Raw genomic sequence first — 17,397 nt, 5'->3', positions numbered from 1 at the left:
TGCCAGTGCTTTCTTCTCTTTTTTCCCTTTCATCCATCCATCCATCCATCTATCTAATCTGTCTATCTATCATCTATGTACCTACTATACTCCTTTTTCTTCCATCTATCCATCTATCATTCCTCTCTCATCTCCATACCTGCCTTCCTTCCTCTATCCATCATCTTATCATCCATCTCTCATCTACATACCTACTATCAACTTCCTTCCTTCATCTCCTTCCCTTTCTTTCCCTTCCTTTCCTTTCTCCTTTTCTTCCCTTCCTTCCTTTTCTTTTTCTCCTTTCCTTCCCTTCCCTTTCTCCTTTCCTTTCCCTTAACTTTCCTTCCCTTTCTCCTTTTCTTCCCTTCCCTTCTTTCTTTCTCCTTTCCTTTCCCTTAACTTTCCTTCCCTTTCTCCTTTTCTTCCCTTCCCTCCCTTTCTCCTTTCCTTTTCCTTCCCTTTCTCCTTTTCTTCCCTTCCCTTCTTTCTTTCTCCTTTCCTTTCCCTTAACTTTCCTTCCCTTTCTCCTTTTCTTCCCTTTCCTCCCTCCCTTTCTCCTTTCCTTTCCCTTAACTTTCCTTAGTCTCAACGTTACAACAGCCTCAGAGGGGAGGGAGGCTGCCGAAAGTGATTTATGACCATTTTTCATCACTTAAAGACCATTGCAGCACTCTCCCCCCCCCCCCATGGCCCCGTGATCAAAATTCAGATGCCTGGCAGCCAATTCCTATTTATGACCGCTATAGCCGTCATAGGTGCGCGTGTGTGACACGATTCCCCCCTTTTGTAACAAGCAAAGCCAACGGGGAAGCCAGATTCACTTCACTTCACAATCGCCCCCAGCAACAATTCACTTAACTGCTGGGGCAAGGAAAAGGGGCAAAATGGTGCAAAAAGAAAATTGCGGTGGAAAGCTGAGGGCTTGCAAATATTATTATTATTATTCCCCCCTCCCCTTAGTCGCAATTAGAACCCCGGGATCACCCGGTGGCCTCCCATCCGCCCCGAAAGCGGGCGTGTGTGTGTGTGTGAGGGAGAGAGTCTCCCCTGAGGCGCCCGCCTTCGCCCCGCCCTTCCCAAGCTCGAAACGCCTCAGCGTTTCCCGCCCTTTTTTCTGCGCAGGCGCCCTCGGGGGCGGGGGGGGTGCGCGCGCGCGTCGTGCGCGCGTGCGCAGGGAGGGGGCGGCGCCCTCCCTCCCTCCGAGGCAGCACTCGGGTGCAACCGTTACTCACTCTCTTCCCCCTCCCCGCTCGGCCGTTTGAGGGAGGGGAAGGAGGCGGGGAAGATTAACCCCTTCGTGCCCCGCCCCGACGCTCCTTTCTCGTCTCTCTCTCTCTCTCCCCCCTCCCCCTCCTGCGACTGAGGCGGCGCTGAGGGGAGAGGGCGAGCGCGAGCCGGGGGCCGGCCAGGCGCCCCGGTGCATTGTGGGACGGAGTTAGGGGGGCAAGCCGGAGCGGCGCGGGGAGTCCCGTCGGCGGGCGGGAGAGCAGCCGAGACGCGGTAAGGAGAAGGCCGCGAGGGGAGGAGGAGGAGGAGAGTGGAGAGAGAGAGAGGGAGGCGGGTGAGGAGCGCTTAAAGGGGAATGCGCCCCCCAGGGAGAGGTTGGGGGGAGCCCACGGGAAGAGGCGGCGGGGGGGGGGTCATGTGTGAGGAAAACCCGGCGGGGCCCCCTTAAATAAGGCGCTCTTTTTTAAAAAAAAAAAATTCTTGCTCGCCTCCGGAGGGGAAGGGGTTAATTTTTCCGCCCGCCGACATCTTTCTTTCCCTCCCCTCACTCCGGCGGGCGGAGGGGAAGCGGGAGGCCCCCGCGCATGCGCACTGGGCCTGGAACGCCGGTCTGGCTCGCTTTCTCCGCCGCGGCCACGCCCCTCGGGGGAGGAGCGATGGTCGAAGCTCCGCCCCTTTCCCCAGCCGGGCCAGGAAGAAGGGGAGGCGATGCGGCGGGAGGGAGGCGGCGGCTGGGATGGGAAGGAAGGAGCTCCTGCCGCCCCTCGCTTGGGCTCCAGGCGGCCGGGCTTCCCCGCTTGCCCCGAAAAGGCAGGCAAGGACTTCCAGCCTGGCTCTTGCTTCGGAGCGACTCCGGATGAAGCGGGTGGCGGGAACAATTGGGACTGGCCAGAAGAAGCCACCGTTGCCTGGTCTACAGAGAATCTCGGTCTCAAAGGTCTCCCTGCTGGAGCAGGGCGTTGGACTAGATGACCTACAAGGTCCCTTCCAACTAATCTTTCCTCTGTCCTATTCTATTTTCTGACCTTTTCTATTGTTCTATTTCTATTCTATCCTGCTTTTCTTCCAAAAGGCAAATTGTCTTTCTTAGGGGGGGGGTTTCCCCCCTTGAAAATGTTCTCAGCCAAGAAGCTTCTTCAATTCAGTTCAATTCAGTCAATTGGGATGCCTGTAGAGCAGTGGTGGTGAAACTTTTTTGCACAGAGTGTCCAAAGCTGAACGTGTACATGCCCAAAACCCAAAGACCTGCCTCATTTGGGAAAGAGAAGAAAATGGTTAAAATATCGCTTCTGTTTATTAGTCTTAAGATGGTTAAAACTTCAGCTGTGCCGTGGCATGATCCAGTTGAACGTAAACCTGTGTGTAATTTTCTCTTGGATTTAACTGGCCTCTTAAAATATATTCACTTTGTTTTAAATTCATATTGAATGTAATGTATCTGTTCAGAAATCTATTAAAATTGCAGCATGTGTTCGGGTAGGGAATCCAGCCCTTGCATCCATCCCTTGTTGCAGAATATATCAAACATATACTTCGGTAATAATGCATAACTATTTAGTTATTTAATAACATAATAATAGAACGGTAATATTTTAGGTAGTAATGGAGATTGGATATAAGCTTAAATAATACAGCAGTTCCAAATATAGTTCGATTACAAGTATCACTTTCTTCATTTGAAGTATTTCACTTGTGTTCCCTTACCAATTTACCTGGTGCAACTCAATAATATTTTCTCCTAAATATTTATGTGATTGTGATTTCAAATATTTTACAACTCTGACATTTATTGGAAGGGGTTTTAATTGAATTTAATTAAAGTATGTGATTACTAAATTCACAAGTATTGGGAGATTATTTTGATGTTCAACTAATCACTTATTTATGCATATACCTATTTATGTGAGCTACTTTAGCAAACCAGAAAGTAACGATCTTGTGTTTTCTGTAAACTAAAAAATGTTTCCCCCCTCTGATTGTGGAATGAAACAAATGAAATTGTTCATGTAAGTAGTTATTGACACAAAATAGTAACTCATTGATTGAACTGCAGAACTAATCTGCAGTGTAATGTTCACTCAGACTTTTAATTTGCAATAATAGAGTTACATCTATTTATATATTTGATCAGGTACCCATAGCTGAGAAGTGTTTCTGCCAAACCAGAGTTTGTGGTGCTGTAGAACAGTTTTATTTAGGGGAGACATCAGTAGCAATCTTGATACAGGCTCCAGTTAGATGTTACTTGTGGCCCTGTCTGAAGCAGTCAGACCTGGCCAATAACGTTCATTGTTTTCCCTGGTATTCTCTGTTCCTCTGGTTCTCCAAATTCACATGCAAAGGATCTTTTCACAATCATAACCCTAATAGCAAAATACATATGCATTGGGGACTCAATGTTTGGGCCATAGTGGTTTCTAATTGGTGAATAGGGATTGATTATTTCAAATATTTTACTACAACTCACTACAGTAAAGAGAATTGTTAACTTAAACATTCAGACTTAACAGTGATTGAATAAACAGTATCCAAAAGCAGTACACATTTATTTTATTCACACACTGGCAGAGTTCACAACATAGAACATCAAAATTAGGATGGGGGGGGGGAATCTACAGCATTGTGTGGTCTCCAATCTACCTCTAGAATATGTGGGATCAAAGTATTTGCATCTTTTGGTGTTTGATGAATGATCTGTCAACTATGTTTGTAGCTGATTAGATCATGTCCCCCCCACTCTGTTTTAACAATTTAGGCAAAGAAGGGGAAACCAACATTTGCCTCCCCATTTCCCTTCTGAATAACAGAATGACAGTTGGCGAGCCAGAAAGGCAGATAAAATGATGGTCTAATAAATATAATAAAACTAAAGAGGCAGTTAGCACATACACTGTCACTAAGAATGTGGCAAATAAAGTTTATTTGCTGCCCCCATTTAATGTACAGTTAGTTGAAGTTTTCCAAATTGTTTATTGCTGGCCCATTGGATCAACATTCCAGTTTTGAAAACCTCTTTGGCCGCTTACCATTACAGAATATTTTACAAAATTGTTCATATCCAGTGCCCTAGTTTCAAGTAATAAGAGATGAGTGTAGCCACTATATTGTTTGATATCAAGGTCTAGAATCATCTGGTAGCTGTCATTTTTCAGATAGTCTTGAAGAATATTGATTCTCCAGGATTCATTCCAAATTGGATCCATTCCAGCTTGTTGTCTTGTCTGAATTTAGGGTAGCAAATTAATTGAGCTCTTATTGATAGATGATATAGATCCAAAATTGATATGATTGGCATCATTCAGGGCCTTCTTTATTTCACTTAAACTGCTGGAAGAAATAATCCAGAAGCTTGGACTAAAATGCCATCATTGTACAAATTATTTGTAATTCCAAGTATGTGGTGAAAAACCGAAACAAGATGGTGAAAAGATGACTGAAATTCTGGGATATGTGTAAGGTAAAACAAATTGAAACTTACTTTGGGCAAGACCCAAATGTTATGGATGGGCCATTCTCAGTGTGAATGGAGAAGATGATCTGATAGATGTGGTCATTATCATGGAGACAAAATGTTACCAGGAATATTTTCAGCAAACAAAAAAACCTGTGAGTGGTTGCTCAACTGCAGGTCTGAATTAAATACAAGATTTACCAAGTTTTGAACCTTTGACTGTTTAGCTTTAAAGCTATTTTTATGTTTTAACAGACAATTGCATAAGATTCCTGAATTATTCTGATATGACCATCAGTAATTCATTTGTCTCTAACTTCATTGCTCTTTTCCCTGTTAACCCCTGATAATTCCACATCCATGCACTAAGTGAAACTGAATTGGTCTCTTGGTCTATATTTGGAGTGGTCTCAACCATCACAGTGTGGCATGGATTAACACAGAGGTCTTCAAACTTGGCAACTTTCAGACTTCTGGACTTCAACTCCCAGAATTCTCCAGCCAGCTATGTAGTTGAAGTCTACAAGTCTGAAAGTTGCCAAGTTTGAGGACCCCTGGATTAACATCTACAAAACACTTACAGGCTAACTGAAAAGAAAAGGGTTGTCTGTTTGAACAGGCATTGTATTTTGGTGTTCATAAGGAATTTCAAAGTGTTTATAGGGCCTTTTATTTCTAAATTATATATAGTGTACTACAAATGCAAGGATTAAGAACAAAAATCAGTTTGTAGTTACATATTGTAAGATCATAGTGTTTCACTGGCGAATTTAACGCCACTAGATTGTCACTGTACAATTTAGCAGACAAAATGAAATCGAATAGGTTGTTTCACAAAGACTTTTGATGTATTTTCCATACAAAAACAGTTGAGAGATCACATTTTTATATAGAATATGCGACTGCCATAAAAGATAATTTTTATGCTATATGTTTGTATTTTTTTTTAAACATAGGATAACAACTCAACCAATTTAATAAAGAAGAAGAAAAACTGCCGTTACTAACAGTGTGAGAATCATGTCTGTTCGAGAGTCCTTTAATCCAGAAAGTTATGAACTTGACAAAAGTTTTCGGTTAACCCGATTCACGGAACTTAAAGGCACCGGCTGTAAAGTGCCTCAGGACATTTTGCAGAAATTGCTCGAATCTTTGCAAGAAAATCATTTCCAAGAAGATGAACAGTTTTTGGGGGCTGTTATGCCAAGATTGGGTAAGAATACTTTTTATTGCTGGTTATAATTATTTCTTGGGACTCTGATGCACGTTATTGAAGAGTGGAACATAGAGATTTCACACTCTATGGTCCTCTCTTTAAAAAAAAACCTACCTACCTACAATCACAGGGAACATTAGCAGTCGGTATCAGTAAAACTGCTCTAGGATTAGTGGCCTGGCTCAGTCCTAAAGGCTTCGTTTAGTTATGCCTCAAATAGTGAGATGAAAACTGTTGGATTCTACAACATTTTAAAAACCGTTTGACTTTCTATTTTATAACCACAAGCTTTTATATGGCAGATTATTGCCTTAATGTATCAAAATGCTGTTAGCGTAATTTTTTAAAAACTCAATGGGTATTTTTATTATTAAATCTTAATATGGGTGTCTTTTTTATTGTTTCCTGCTAATGGCGAATTTAATTCATGTTAGTTATTTTTGTGTTTTTCTGATTTTGGTGTATCTGGCTTAGAGACACAGCAGTGAAAAAGCAAACAAAATTAAAAACCAAAACCATCTGTTGGCTTTTATTCTGATAATCCAGATACAGGTAGTTCTCAACTTATGACCATTTATTCAGCAATTGTTCAAGGTTATGACGATCCTGAAAAAATAGACTGGCAACCCGTGCCCAAAATTCTGTCTTTAGCAATACCCCTGTGGTCCTACGATCAAAATTCATGCACTGGAAGATGAATTCCGTCTGAAAGCTAAGGCAAAACTCATGCACCGATCTATTTCATTTTACGAAAAATATAATTTTCCTTCTGGGGAGCAGTTTTGACGGAGGTTCTGGCCTTTTGATTAATTTCAAAACGTGCTTTATATTGCTTTTTAGAGTACGGAAAATCGAACAGGTTTGCATGAAAAATCTGTGTCTGTTAAGTTCATCAGGTAAAGAGGAAAGTGGAGCCTATGATAATAGAGAAAGAACTGTATTCCTAGTCATGTAGTTGTCAGGCAGTTTAAGAAGTGTTTGTACGGCTGTTGCGACAGGAGGAGAAACCGAAACTTCTTAAAAGAAAATTTGCCTTAGTAGATCTATTTACAGGTGGTCCCTGACTTAACCACAGTTCATTTAGTGACCACTCAAAAGTTACAATGGCCTTGAAAAAAGTGACTCGTTTTTCACACTTAACAACCGTTGCAGCATTCCCCGTGGTCACGTGATTTACACTCAGATGCTTACCAACTGGCACATATTTATGCCACTTACAATGTCCCGGGGTCACATGATCCCCTTTTGTCAACAGGAAAGCCAGATTCACTTAGCAAATCGTGTTACTAATTTAACAACTGCAAGGATTCACTGAACAAATGTGGCAAGAAAGGTCATAAAACAGAGCAAAACTCACTTAACAAATTTCTCACTTAGCAACATAAACGTTGGGCTCAATTGCGATCGTAAGTCGAGGACTTCCCGTATAATCATTATGTAGCCTGGTGCAGGTTGCACTTTTTCTGTGAAGAGTCCTTGGGAAGACAGCGCTGAACAATGCTGCAGCATGGATGAGAAAAGAAACACTGAACTCTCATTCAGAGCCACCCTGGGACACGCGGGGCTCGGCTGGCCCTGTCTGCCAGGAATATGTAGAAGTAGAAAGGACAAAGATATTCTGAAAAATAAAGCGAGTTACTTTTATTACAGGGATTGGCATGGATACTTGCGTTATTCCTTTGAGACACGGAGGTCTGTCCTTGGTCCAGACAACAGACTACATTTATCCCATTGTGGACGACCCTTATATGATGGTAAGAAAAATGTTAGAATGTTGGTCACTTTTTGTCAAATAAAAACTCTGGAGGAATGGGGGTGGATGTCAGGCTATCGATTTCACCTGGCTTTGGCCTGGTAGTCTTTCTCGGGGTTTTGTCTGGAACTACCAGGCCTTTGAAGAAATTCCTCCCCGCTCCCCCAGCTGGAGACTGATCTTGGTTTGAGCACTTAAGTTATTCCTATTCTTAACTAAATGACGGTCGTACCTTGGTACTCAACTCCCTTGAAATTCATTGTGTTAAGTACCCAACACGTTTTGACATTAAAAATTTGTCCTTGTGCTCATTGTTTATTCGGTACTCAACCCATGTTGCTGTTGGCTGCCTTGTGAATCATATTATATTATTCCTTATGGGGGAAAATTGTTTGGTGCTCACTGTTTTAGTCATAGCAATAGCAATAGCAGTTAGACTTATATACTGCTTCATAGGGCTTTCAGCCCTCTCTAAGCGGTTTACAGAGTCAGCATAATTGCCCCCAACAACAATCCGGGTCCTCATTTTACCCACCTCGGAAGGATGGAAGGCTGAGTCAACCCTGAGCCGGTGAGATTTGAACAGCCGAACTGCAGATAACAGTCAGCTGAAGTGGCTGCAGTACAGCACTCTAACCACTGTGCCACCTCGGCTCTCTAGTCATCATCGCACCTCCCAGGTTAACAATGAGTACTGAGGTACCGCTGTATAGGAATTCAGTAATATTCTACAGCATTCATCTAAGCAGTCAAAGCAGATGGTTTTAACAATTTTTTTTAAAAAATTAGAGTTTATTAGTTTACCCAATGGAAGATAATATACAAACCACTCTATTGATGCCAAAATTTGGGGGGTATCTTGTCTGTGATGAGGCCCGTGAAGCATAGAACTGGGCAAAATACTGAAAGAATGTTGATATTAGTGTCAATCCCTTGCATTTCTGGTGGTGTCCCCTGGACAGCTGCTTTGTTGTGCCAGGAGAGATGTCATATGTGCGATGAACTTACACACTGTCTGAGAAAGCGTTTGGAGCAACCGTTGTGAGCTTTAAGACGGAGCCGCCAGAGCGATTTAGATCATTTTTATCCCCTTACACTTAAATGCTTTGCACATTCCTGTGATGTGTTTTTTGTTTAAAACAAATCATTTTTTACATATGTTATTTTTCAAGGCTTGTTAGTTTTGTTGGTTTTATTTAAAATTGCTTTAATGGTCAAAACTGTTTTGTATCCCAATAAGTAAATAAATTGGGGTCGTGCTTAGTCTGCTCAGTATACAACAGAGCTAAATGCAACAATAATAGCAATTCTGTTAATTTGTTTCATTCATTCACTTTTGCTTCTTCCGTCTGCCACCTCAAATTTCAGTCGGTAGATTTCTTGATCTCGCCCAGCCTCTTTTTAAGGTTAGCTTGGGAAGCAGGTTAAGCATTAAAACCGCAGTTCAGTGAGAATTGTTTGTGTTGCTTTTTTCCAGGGACGCATCGCATGTGCCAATGTCCTTAGTGATCTTTATGCCATGGGAGTCACCGAATGTGACAATATGTTGATGCTTCTTGGCATCAGTAATAAAATGACAGACAGGGTAAGTTCCTTTAATTGTGTTGATAAGAAATTCTGGGGTTGGGGGGGCCACTGCTTTACGGTAAAGAAGAATTTGCCAAACTTGACTGTTCTCATTTAATTTGCGAGAACTGGCCTCGTCCAGCCTTTTGAGCGGAACCTATCCAGCTCTTTTTAACTCCATAGGGGTTCAGGGAAGTGTAAGTTTCAGTTAGCAGACTATTTCTGTATGTATATACGCAGGTGTGAGGGGATGGTTCAACTTTAGCAGTTGTTGAATTATGACTTCCTTTGGGGTGGCTTGTAAGCTGTTAAATGTATTGGTAGATGCTTGACTGGGCCATTGATTTTTCCTACTTGGGTTTTTGTTTTCTCTGAAGGAAAGGGATAAAATCATGCCTCTAATTATCCAAGGATTTAAAGATGCCGCAGAAGAGGCAGGAACATCGGTGACTGGTGGTCAAACAGTATTAAACCCTTGGATTGTTTTAGGAGGAGTGGCCACAACTGTCTGTCAGCCTAATGAGTTTATAATGTAAGTTGGAGCATTTTATGCCAAGGAAAAGGTGCTGAAAGTATTAAAAGAGGTAGCTACTTCTAAAATTCTGAATTGTTTCTCGTATGTGTTGTTAACTGTGAGGAAATTAAATGCTTGCCTTTGGCTCTGGACTGGGGGTTTTAATAGTGAGGCATGTTTTTCTGGTGAAGCTTTGCAAATTTATTAAGGGTGTTCATCTTGCAAAGACGCAGTTGGTTTAATTGTGACTTGTTTAAAAGTTACACTTGGTCAGGCTCCTCCAGGATGCCAAATAGTCAGCTATGTTTTGCAGTATTCAGTGTTTGGGTTAAAATAATGCTGTAAACAAAACAAAGCGAAAAATCACCTTGCAGCTTCAGTGATAACTTTAGAACTCGTTGTATTTGTATTTGTATTTAATAAATTTATAAGCCGCCCAATCCCGAAGGACTCCGGGCGGCTTACAGACAATAAATTTTAAAAAATAAAGAATTAAAAAACAAAGGAAAAACAGATTTAAAAACCACATCAAACACCCAATCTTGTCGTGGCAGGACCTCAGTCATGAGGTCAACAACCCCAGGCCTGCCAGAATAGCCAGGTTTTAATAGCCTTTCGGAAGGCCGAGAGAGTAGGAAGGGTCCGGATCTCTGGGGGTAGTTCATTCCATAGGGTCGGGGCGGCTACAGAGAAGGCCCTCCCCTGGGGAGCCGCCAGCCGACATTGTCTGGCTGACGGCACCTGGAGAAGGCCCACCCTGTGCGATCTTATCGGCCGTTGGAAGATATGCGGCAGAAGACGATCTCGCAGATATCCGGGTCCTAGGCCATGTAGGGCTTTAAAGGTGATAACCAGCACCTTGAATAGCAATAGCAGTTAGACTTATATACCGCTTCATAGGGCTTTCAGCCCTCTCTAAGCGGTTTACAGAGTCAGCATATCACCCCCACAGTCTGGGTCCTCATTTCACCCACCTCGGAAGGATGGAAGGCTGAGTCAACCTTGAGCCGGTGAGATTAGAACCGCTGAACTGCAGATAACAGTCAGCTGAAGTGGCCTGCAGTTCTGCACCCTAACCACTGAGCCACCTTGGCTCCGAATCGCGTTCGGAGACCGATGGGAAGCCAGTGCAGCTCGCGGAGAATAGGTGTAACATGGGTGTACCTTGGTACACCCAGTATCGCTCGTGCGGCTGCATTCTGGACTAGCTGTAGTCTCCGAACACTTTTCAGGGGCAGCCCCATGTAGATTGTGATAGCAGTTCTACAATACACTGGTTATATTGTGTTTCTGTGTGTTCACTGATAAGAACTAGGTAGGTAGCTCGTCTATTTCATCCAAGTTGGAAAAACAGTGTGACTATAAATCATTTCATGATTCCAGCTGTTAAAAGTCCGAGCTCTGAAAATCTGTCTTATTTTCAGTGTCTAAAATAAAGGCAACAAAATCTTATCCAGAAGACTATGTATGTATGCATGTATGCATGCATATATGTAGCAGACATTGAAACTAGTAACAATTTCCTTTTAGGACAAAATTGTCATATTAGCATTAAAGGTGCCTCAGATAAAACTACCAATTATCTTTATTATATATTTGTAAGCCTTGATGATTATCTGTGGATACATGAAAAAAAAATGTATTCATTTTAAGATAACTAAATGAGTACCTTTTTTTGGTTGTATTCATTCTAAATAAGGTATCTGGATAATATTAAATAAACTGTGGAATAATTACTGAAAAATAATGATGGCCTATGTGCTTTTTAATAATACCTGTTCATGACTTCTAGGCCAGATAATGCCGTCCCAGGAGATGTTCTGGTGTTAACCAAACCATTGGGAACACAAGTAGCCGTAGCTGTGCATCAGTGGTTAGACATCGTAAGTAAATCCCTTTCAATATAAATCCAACAAGGGGGCAGCCGTTTCCTGTGACTGAGCTATGCCAAACTTTGAACAAAGTCGGCTAGGTGTAATGTATTTAACACCAACCTATTCGGTTGGTTTATATTCTTTTCATATATATTAAATATGTGGAGATAACCTTGGAATGTGGTTTTTATATATGTATGGAAAGTTGTTGAAAAAAAAAGATTCTGGATGTACATTGACTATGTAGAAATCGGTTTCACACAAAAAAACCCCACTTTTTGTGTGTGTTTAGAAAAGCAGTAAAATAACCCTGTTTTTTTAGTTTGCCCTTAGAAATTCGTTCTGTAACTGGAAATAAAATACATTGTGAAACTGTTTCAGGTGCTATTAATTCTTCTTGGTCCTCATCCATCAAACAGAAAAAGCAGTTGGTTTATAAACAAAAGAGATGTTCAGATAGTGAAAATCAAAATGCAACAGGAAGGGCTTCAAAGGATTTCTTCAAGTTGGGAGAATTGGCACTTAATGCTGTTCAGATAATAACTGCACAAGTAGATTGCTGAGCTTGAATTGGTGTGCAACCAAGAAATAAATCTTGAGTATTCAGTAACAAGATCGTGCCAGCATGCTGCTAATATGTGTCAATTCCCACCCTAAGATCATCGGGAAAGGATTAAGAAGGAACCGAATAAAAACAAAATAAAATACCACAATATAAGCCGCATGTAGCCTTTCTCTTTCCTTCTGTGCCTTAGCCAGAAAAATGGAATAAAATCAAGTTGGTTGTGACACAAGAAGACGTGGAACTGGCCTATCAAGAAGCAATGATGAACATGGCAAGACTGAACAGAACAGGTAAGGGAACGGGTGGCCAGCTTGTTTCGGTCAGTGACCAGGAAAAAAACCAGGGTCTGCAAGGTGAAGATCTGTTTAGGTTGCTAGAAAGTCACATGGTTAAAATGGCTCTCTGGAATGTTGCACAGAGAATCCTACAACAGTTCACTTAGTGACTGTTAAAACGGCACCGGAAAAAAAGGGACTAAGGGCCGTTTTTCAGACTTACGACCTTTGCAGCATCCCCGTGGTCACGTGATCAAAATTCAGATGCTTGGCACCTGGCTCATATTTATGACGGTCGCGGAGTCCTAGGGTCAGGTTATCCCCTCTGGTAAGCAAAGTCAATGGGGAAGCCAGATTCACTTAACAAATGCAGTGATTCGCTTCCCAACTACCTGTAGTATGATTCTAGCTCACTGTTTCTCAACCTTGGCAACTTGAAGATGTCTGGACTTCAAGTCCCAGAATTCCCCAGCCAGCATTCGCTGGCTGGGGAATTCTGGGACTTGAAGTCCAGACATCTTCAAGTTGCCAAGGTTGAGAAACACTGTTCTAGCTATAGAAGAAAGGCACATGGATGCAGCGGTGAAAGCCTCAGGATCAGGACCCTGGAGGATATGAGTTCTAGCCCTGCCTTCGTGCTCTCGGATGTCTTCGGGCCAGCCACTTCCTTTCAACGTAGGCGGAAGCAGCGCCAGCCCCTTCTAAAAAGGTTGCCAAGAAAAATGTGTGGGCTTGTTCGGGTGGTCAATCGTTCACTCTCTTTGTCTCTCTATCGCTCCCAACCTTCTCTCTGGGAGCGCCTTCCCTCTGGAATGAGCTGCCCCCGGAGCTTCGTATAATCCCCGACCTCCAGTCCTTCCGACGCGCCCTAAAAAGTTGGCTTTTCCAGCAAGCCAGCCTGGCCTGAACAGAACAAATCAAAGTATTGATTATTGTTAATTTTAATTTGAATTCTTTTTTAAAAATTATGTCGTTAATTTTAATTGAGTTTGGGGATATCCCATTTAATTTCTTTTTAACTTTTGTGGTATGTGTTTCTTTTAATGTTGTACGCCGCCCTAAGTCCTTGGGAGAAGGGCGGCATATAAATTGAATAAACCTCAATCATCCATCCCTCCCTCCCTCTCTCTCTCTCTCTCTCTCTCTCACACACACACACACACACACACTTTTCTCATACTATCTGTTACTACAGATATATATCAGACATGGTTGTAATTTTTTCCCAAAGAAGAAAATGCAACTATTCATGTTGCAATTGGAAATAAACATTTGGAAAGGGGAGGGAAAAAACATTTCTATGATACATTTTCAGAAAATTCAGGGCTATCCCACTCTTAACTGCAATTGGAAACATATATATTTTTAAATCTACAAATCTTCTGAATCGTTATAAACCGTTTGGTATTTCCAAATGATTTTGCCCAAAGGAGATCAGGAATGGATGGTCCATATGCAGGAAGCCCCCCCCCCCCCCCAAAGCGGGAGACCCTACACCATTTCTTCAGTTTTATTTGAAAGGAGCTGGAAATGTAAACTCTGATTTAATACCGAGAGATGGGCTGAACTCTGAAGTTGCATAACCCTTTTCTCTCTTTCTCTCCTCTCAAGCTGCAGGGCTCATGCATACGTTCAATGCTCATGCAGCCACGGACATCACGGGCTTCGGAATCCTGGGACATGCACAGAATCTAGCAAAGCAGCAACGCAATGAAGTGTCCTTTGTTATTCACAACCTCCCCGTTCTTGCCAAAATGGCTGCAGTTAGCAAAGCTTGTGGGAATATGTTTGGTCTCATGCATGGGACTTGTCCAGAAACATCAGGTAATGTGTTTGTGTGTGTATTTAATTTTTCAGTCTATTTCTTTCCCTCTTTTCCTCTACCTTAGCAACTTTAATTGAATTGAATTGAATTTGAATTTATTATATTTCTATGCCGCCCTTTTCCCCGAAGGGGACTAATATGGGTGGACTTCAACTCCAAGAATTCCTCAGCATGGTGTCATAACAATTTCTGCAACACTGGCCCTTAATCTCTCCCCAATAGGAATATGAGAGAAGAACATGAATCGGCAGTCAATAGGAAATTTAATCTACCGTATTTTTCAGAATATAAGACGCAATTTCCCCCCCCCCCCAAAAAAAAGTGGGCAGAAATGTCTGTGCGTCTTATACTCTGAATATTGCGTTTGGGGGAGGCGGGTTGGTGCGGCGCCAATCAGCTGGACCGCAGTGGTGGTGAATGGGCTGTGGCGAACGGCCAGTGGCAGCGGCGAATGGGCGGCATGAAGCGGGTGGTGGCGAATGGCCCGTGATGAAGAGGCGGTGGTGAATGGGCGGCAGTGACAGGGAAGCCGCTGGAAAGGGGCCATGGCAAACAGGCCAAAAGAATACCAGATGGATGCTGGGAAGCAGAGGCAGATTTTTTTCCCCTCTTGTTTTCCTCCCCAAAAGCTAGGTGCGTCTTAAAGTCCGAAGCATTTTATAGTCAGAAAAATACGGTATATAGTGAAGCCGATTTCTTGTTCTGCAGTGTGTGGTGCCACGTTTAATGTAGATAACGGTTAAAAATCCAAATAAGCCAGGCAACCACTTTGATTTGACCCATGAACCGGGAGCTAACGCTGCCCCTTCTCCTTCTCCTTTTGCAGGAGGCCTCCTTATCTGCTTACCCCGGGAACAAGCAGCACGTTTCTGCGCTGAGATCAAGTCTCCGAAATACGGCGAAGGTCACCAGGCATGGATTATTGGGATTGTAGAAAAGGGGAACCGCACGGCCAGGATTATAGACAAGCCACGAATCATCGAAGTGGCTCCCCAAGTAGCCACTCAGAACGTAAACCCCACACCCGGGGCAGCTTCTTAATCCTAGACGAAATAGTTCTCTCTTTTATTTTTATTTTTTTTTTGTTTTGTTTTGTTTGTTTCATTTTTTTAAAAAAAAAAACAAAAACAAAAAATAGATCTATTTCCTTTATCATCTTTCAGCCTAAAGAACTGTATGAAAAAAAAGAAGAAGAAACACATTGTGTCTGCAAATCTGGTGGCCTTAGGTCGGTTGGAGCGAGTGAATTTAACCCTCTTGCCTTTTTTTTTTCTTTCCCTCCTTTCCTCCCCCCCGCCCCCAGCCCCCCTGTTACATGAACTGAAGATGCTGCTATCTGGAGGCAGCTTCTGAGTTGAGAATGATATTGTTATCCAATACTGTTTTGATTCATTTTGAATCTTTAGACACTGATCTCTCGCCGCACAGGCTCTTCAAAGGTGCTTTTCACCTAAGCGTCAGGCATTATCCCTTCGTGGTTATCAAATGCAGTTTTGCGTTTTTTTTTTGTTGTTTTTTTGAGGCTATATGTATATTTATCACTAATTTCCGGATGCCTTGAATTCCAAAAGGCAATAAAATTTGGATGCACAAGGAGCTGAACCCGGAAGCAAAAAAAAAAGGGGGTTGCGTGTCTACCAATGTTCCGTCTTTTCATTCGTACGAGTCAAGTCGCCTTCTCCGCGGAAAAAAAAAATCTACGGCCTCGGACTTCGCGTGGTAGTATACGGTCGGTTCACGGAAACACGCGAGTGCAGCCTTCGCCACGGAGGGCACGCCTAGAGCGTGAAGGAAAGGATCCTTTCGTTAGCTCAGACAATGTTTACTTTGGATTACCAGTAATCACTTCCTTTTCATGGATGGTATAAACGGCATAAATCAGTTTTCAGAGGGATGGGTGTGTGTGTGTGCTGAGGAGCAGCAGAATATCGCCAACTGAAAGGGGAGGGTATTCTATAATCATTTACAATTCACTATATAATTACACGAATAATTTTTAAAAATATAACCATTTTTTTTTACAAAAAAACCTGTTCTGTGAATGGTAGTGTTTAATACATTTTATATTTTGTATAGTGATTATATATTATTATTTTTTTGCTTTTCTTAAAAACCGGCTGTCTAGTATGATGCTTAGTATTTTTTTGTTCAGCCTACATTCTTGTGCACGCTTTTGTGATGTGTTTAAAAGCTACGTTGCCAACCTTGCAGCCTGAACTTTAAGCTTATTATTTGAATAAATATTTAATTTTTTTATTGCTCTTGTGCAAAGTGGGTGACTTTTTAACTTTTATGCCTAAGCCCTGCTGGGAAGTGAGGACAAAAGCGTTTAAACCTTTAAACTAGCTACCATTCAGTTTTTTTAAAAAAAAGGTTTTGTTTTTCATCTAAAGCAATATAGTGTTTAATTCCCAGTATCGTAATGTAAAATGTGACTATTCAAACAGGTCATTTGAATACCTCTTCCTGCTAACAGTTGCACATAATGCAATAAAATGTTTCCGATTCTGAAGCGTTTACTGGAAAACCTGTTTTCCAATCTGGTTGTGTATAAAAATGCCTTCAAAAGAGATTGTGACAGGCATCTTTGCAATAAGAACCTTTTCTTGTGCTTATAGTTTTGAAAGAATGAATGAACCTGAAATAAGAGTTTTTCTGGAAGATTCCCATACATGCAACAGGCTTTTTCGAACGAAGATACTGTAGCTATTTGTGTTCTTGGGCGGTTGGATTTTTAACCTTTTTATTTTTATTTTTGTATGCAATAATTTGGTATTAACACTCTTCCACATTGTGAACATGTCCTTAAATTGTCATTATATAATTTTAACATAAACGTTTTCACGCGTGAGGCTGTGCCATATTGAGAGAAACAGCAGCAATACATATGGAAGTTCCTATGTATTTCAGTTCCTATTCCGTATTTCTCCACTTGAGAATACACAAATTATTGAAACTTGTACTACTACTAGAGGTAGGAAATCAATGCAAATAGAAGTGGATGTTTGTAGCTCAATGTTTGAGCTGGCAGGTGGGGGCTGCACCTTGGTGCATTCTAAGCTTCAACTGTTTTCTTGCAGGTGTTTCATTACCCAACTAGGTAACATCATCAGAGCTAGAAGGGAGTGGGGTTTGCTCTCTTTATATAT

The 17,397-nt window shown here is 42.0% G+C and overlaps 1 protein-coding gene across 3 annotated transcripts; it reads left to right on the top strand.

Annotated features, from left to right (window-relative positions):
• Positions 1-1,299: 1,299 nt before the first annotated feature.
• On the top strand, positions 1,300-16,507 carry SEPHS1 (selenophosphate synthetase 1). Of its 3 annotated transcripts, none has more exons than XM_087722395.1 (9): positions 1,300-1,482; positions 5,617-5,873; positions 7,527-7,630; positions 9,107-9,214; positions 9,573-9,727; positions 11,502-11,592; positions 12,339-12,438; positions 14,035-14,247; positions 15,075-16,507. In XM_087722395.1, exons 2-9 carry the CDS (start codon positions 5,681-5,683, stop codon positions 15,287-15,289), a joined length of 1,179 nt encoding a protein of 392 aa, XP_087578521.1. In that variant the 5' UTR covers positions 1,300-1,482; positions 5,617-5,680; the 3' UTR covers positions 15,290-16,507. The 3 variants fall into 3 exon arrangements, with proteins under 3 accessions (XP_087578521.1, XP_087578523.1, XP_087578522.1); XM_087722397.1 differs by lacking the exon at positions 1,300-1,482 and adding an exon at positions 2,214-2,745; XM_087722396.1 differs by lacking the exon at positions 1,300-1,482 and having other exon boundaries at positions 3,966-5,873.
• The last annotated feature ends 890 nt before the right edge of the window (positions 16,508-17,397 follow it).

The sequence above is a fragment of the Thamnophis sirtalis genome, unplaced genomic scaffold (genome assembly GCF_051295495.1).
Source record: "Thamnophis sirtalis isolate CommonGarterSnake01/CBP01778 unplaced genomic scaffold, rThaSir2_p1.2 scaffold_9, whole genome shotgun sequence".
Taxonomy (NCBI): domain Eukaryota; kingdom Metazoa; phylum Chordata; class Lepidosauria; order Squamata; family Natricidae; genus Thamnophis; species Thamnophis sirtalis.
Note: the sequence above shows the minus strand (reverse complement) of the source record. Positions and strands in the feature narration are given on the sequence as shown.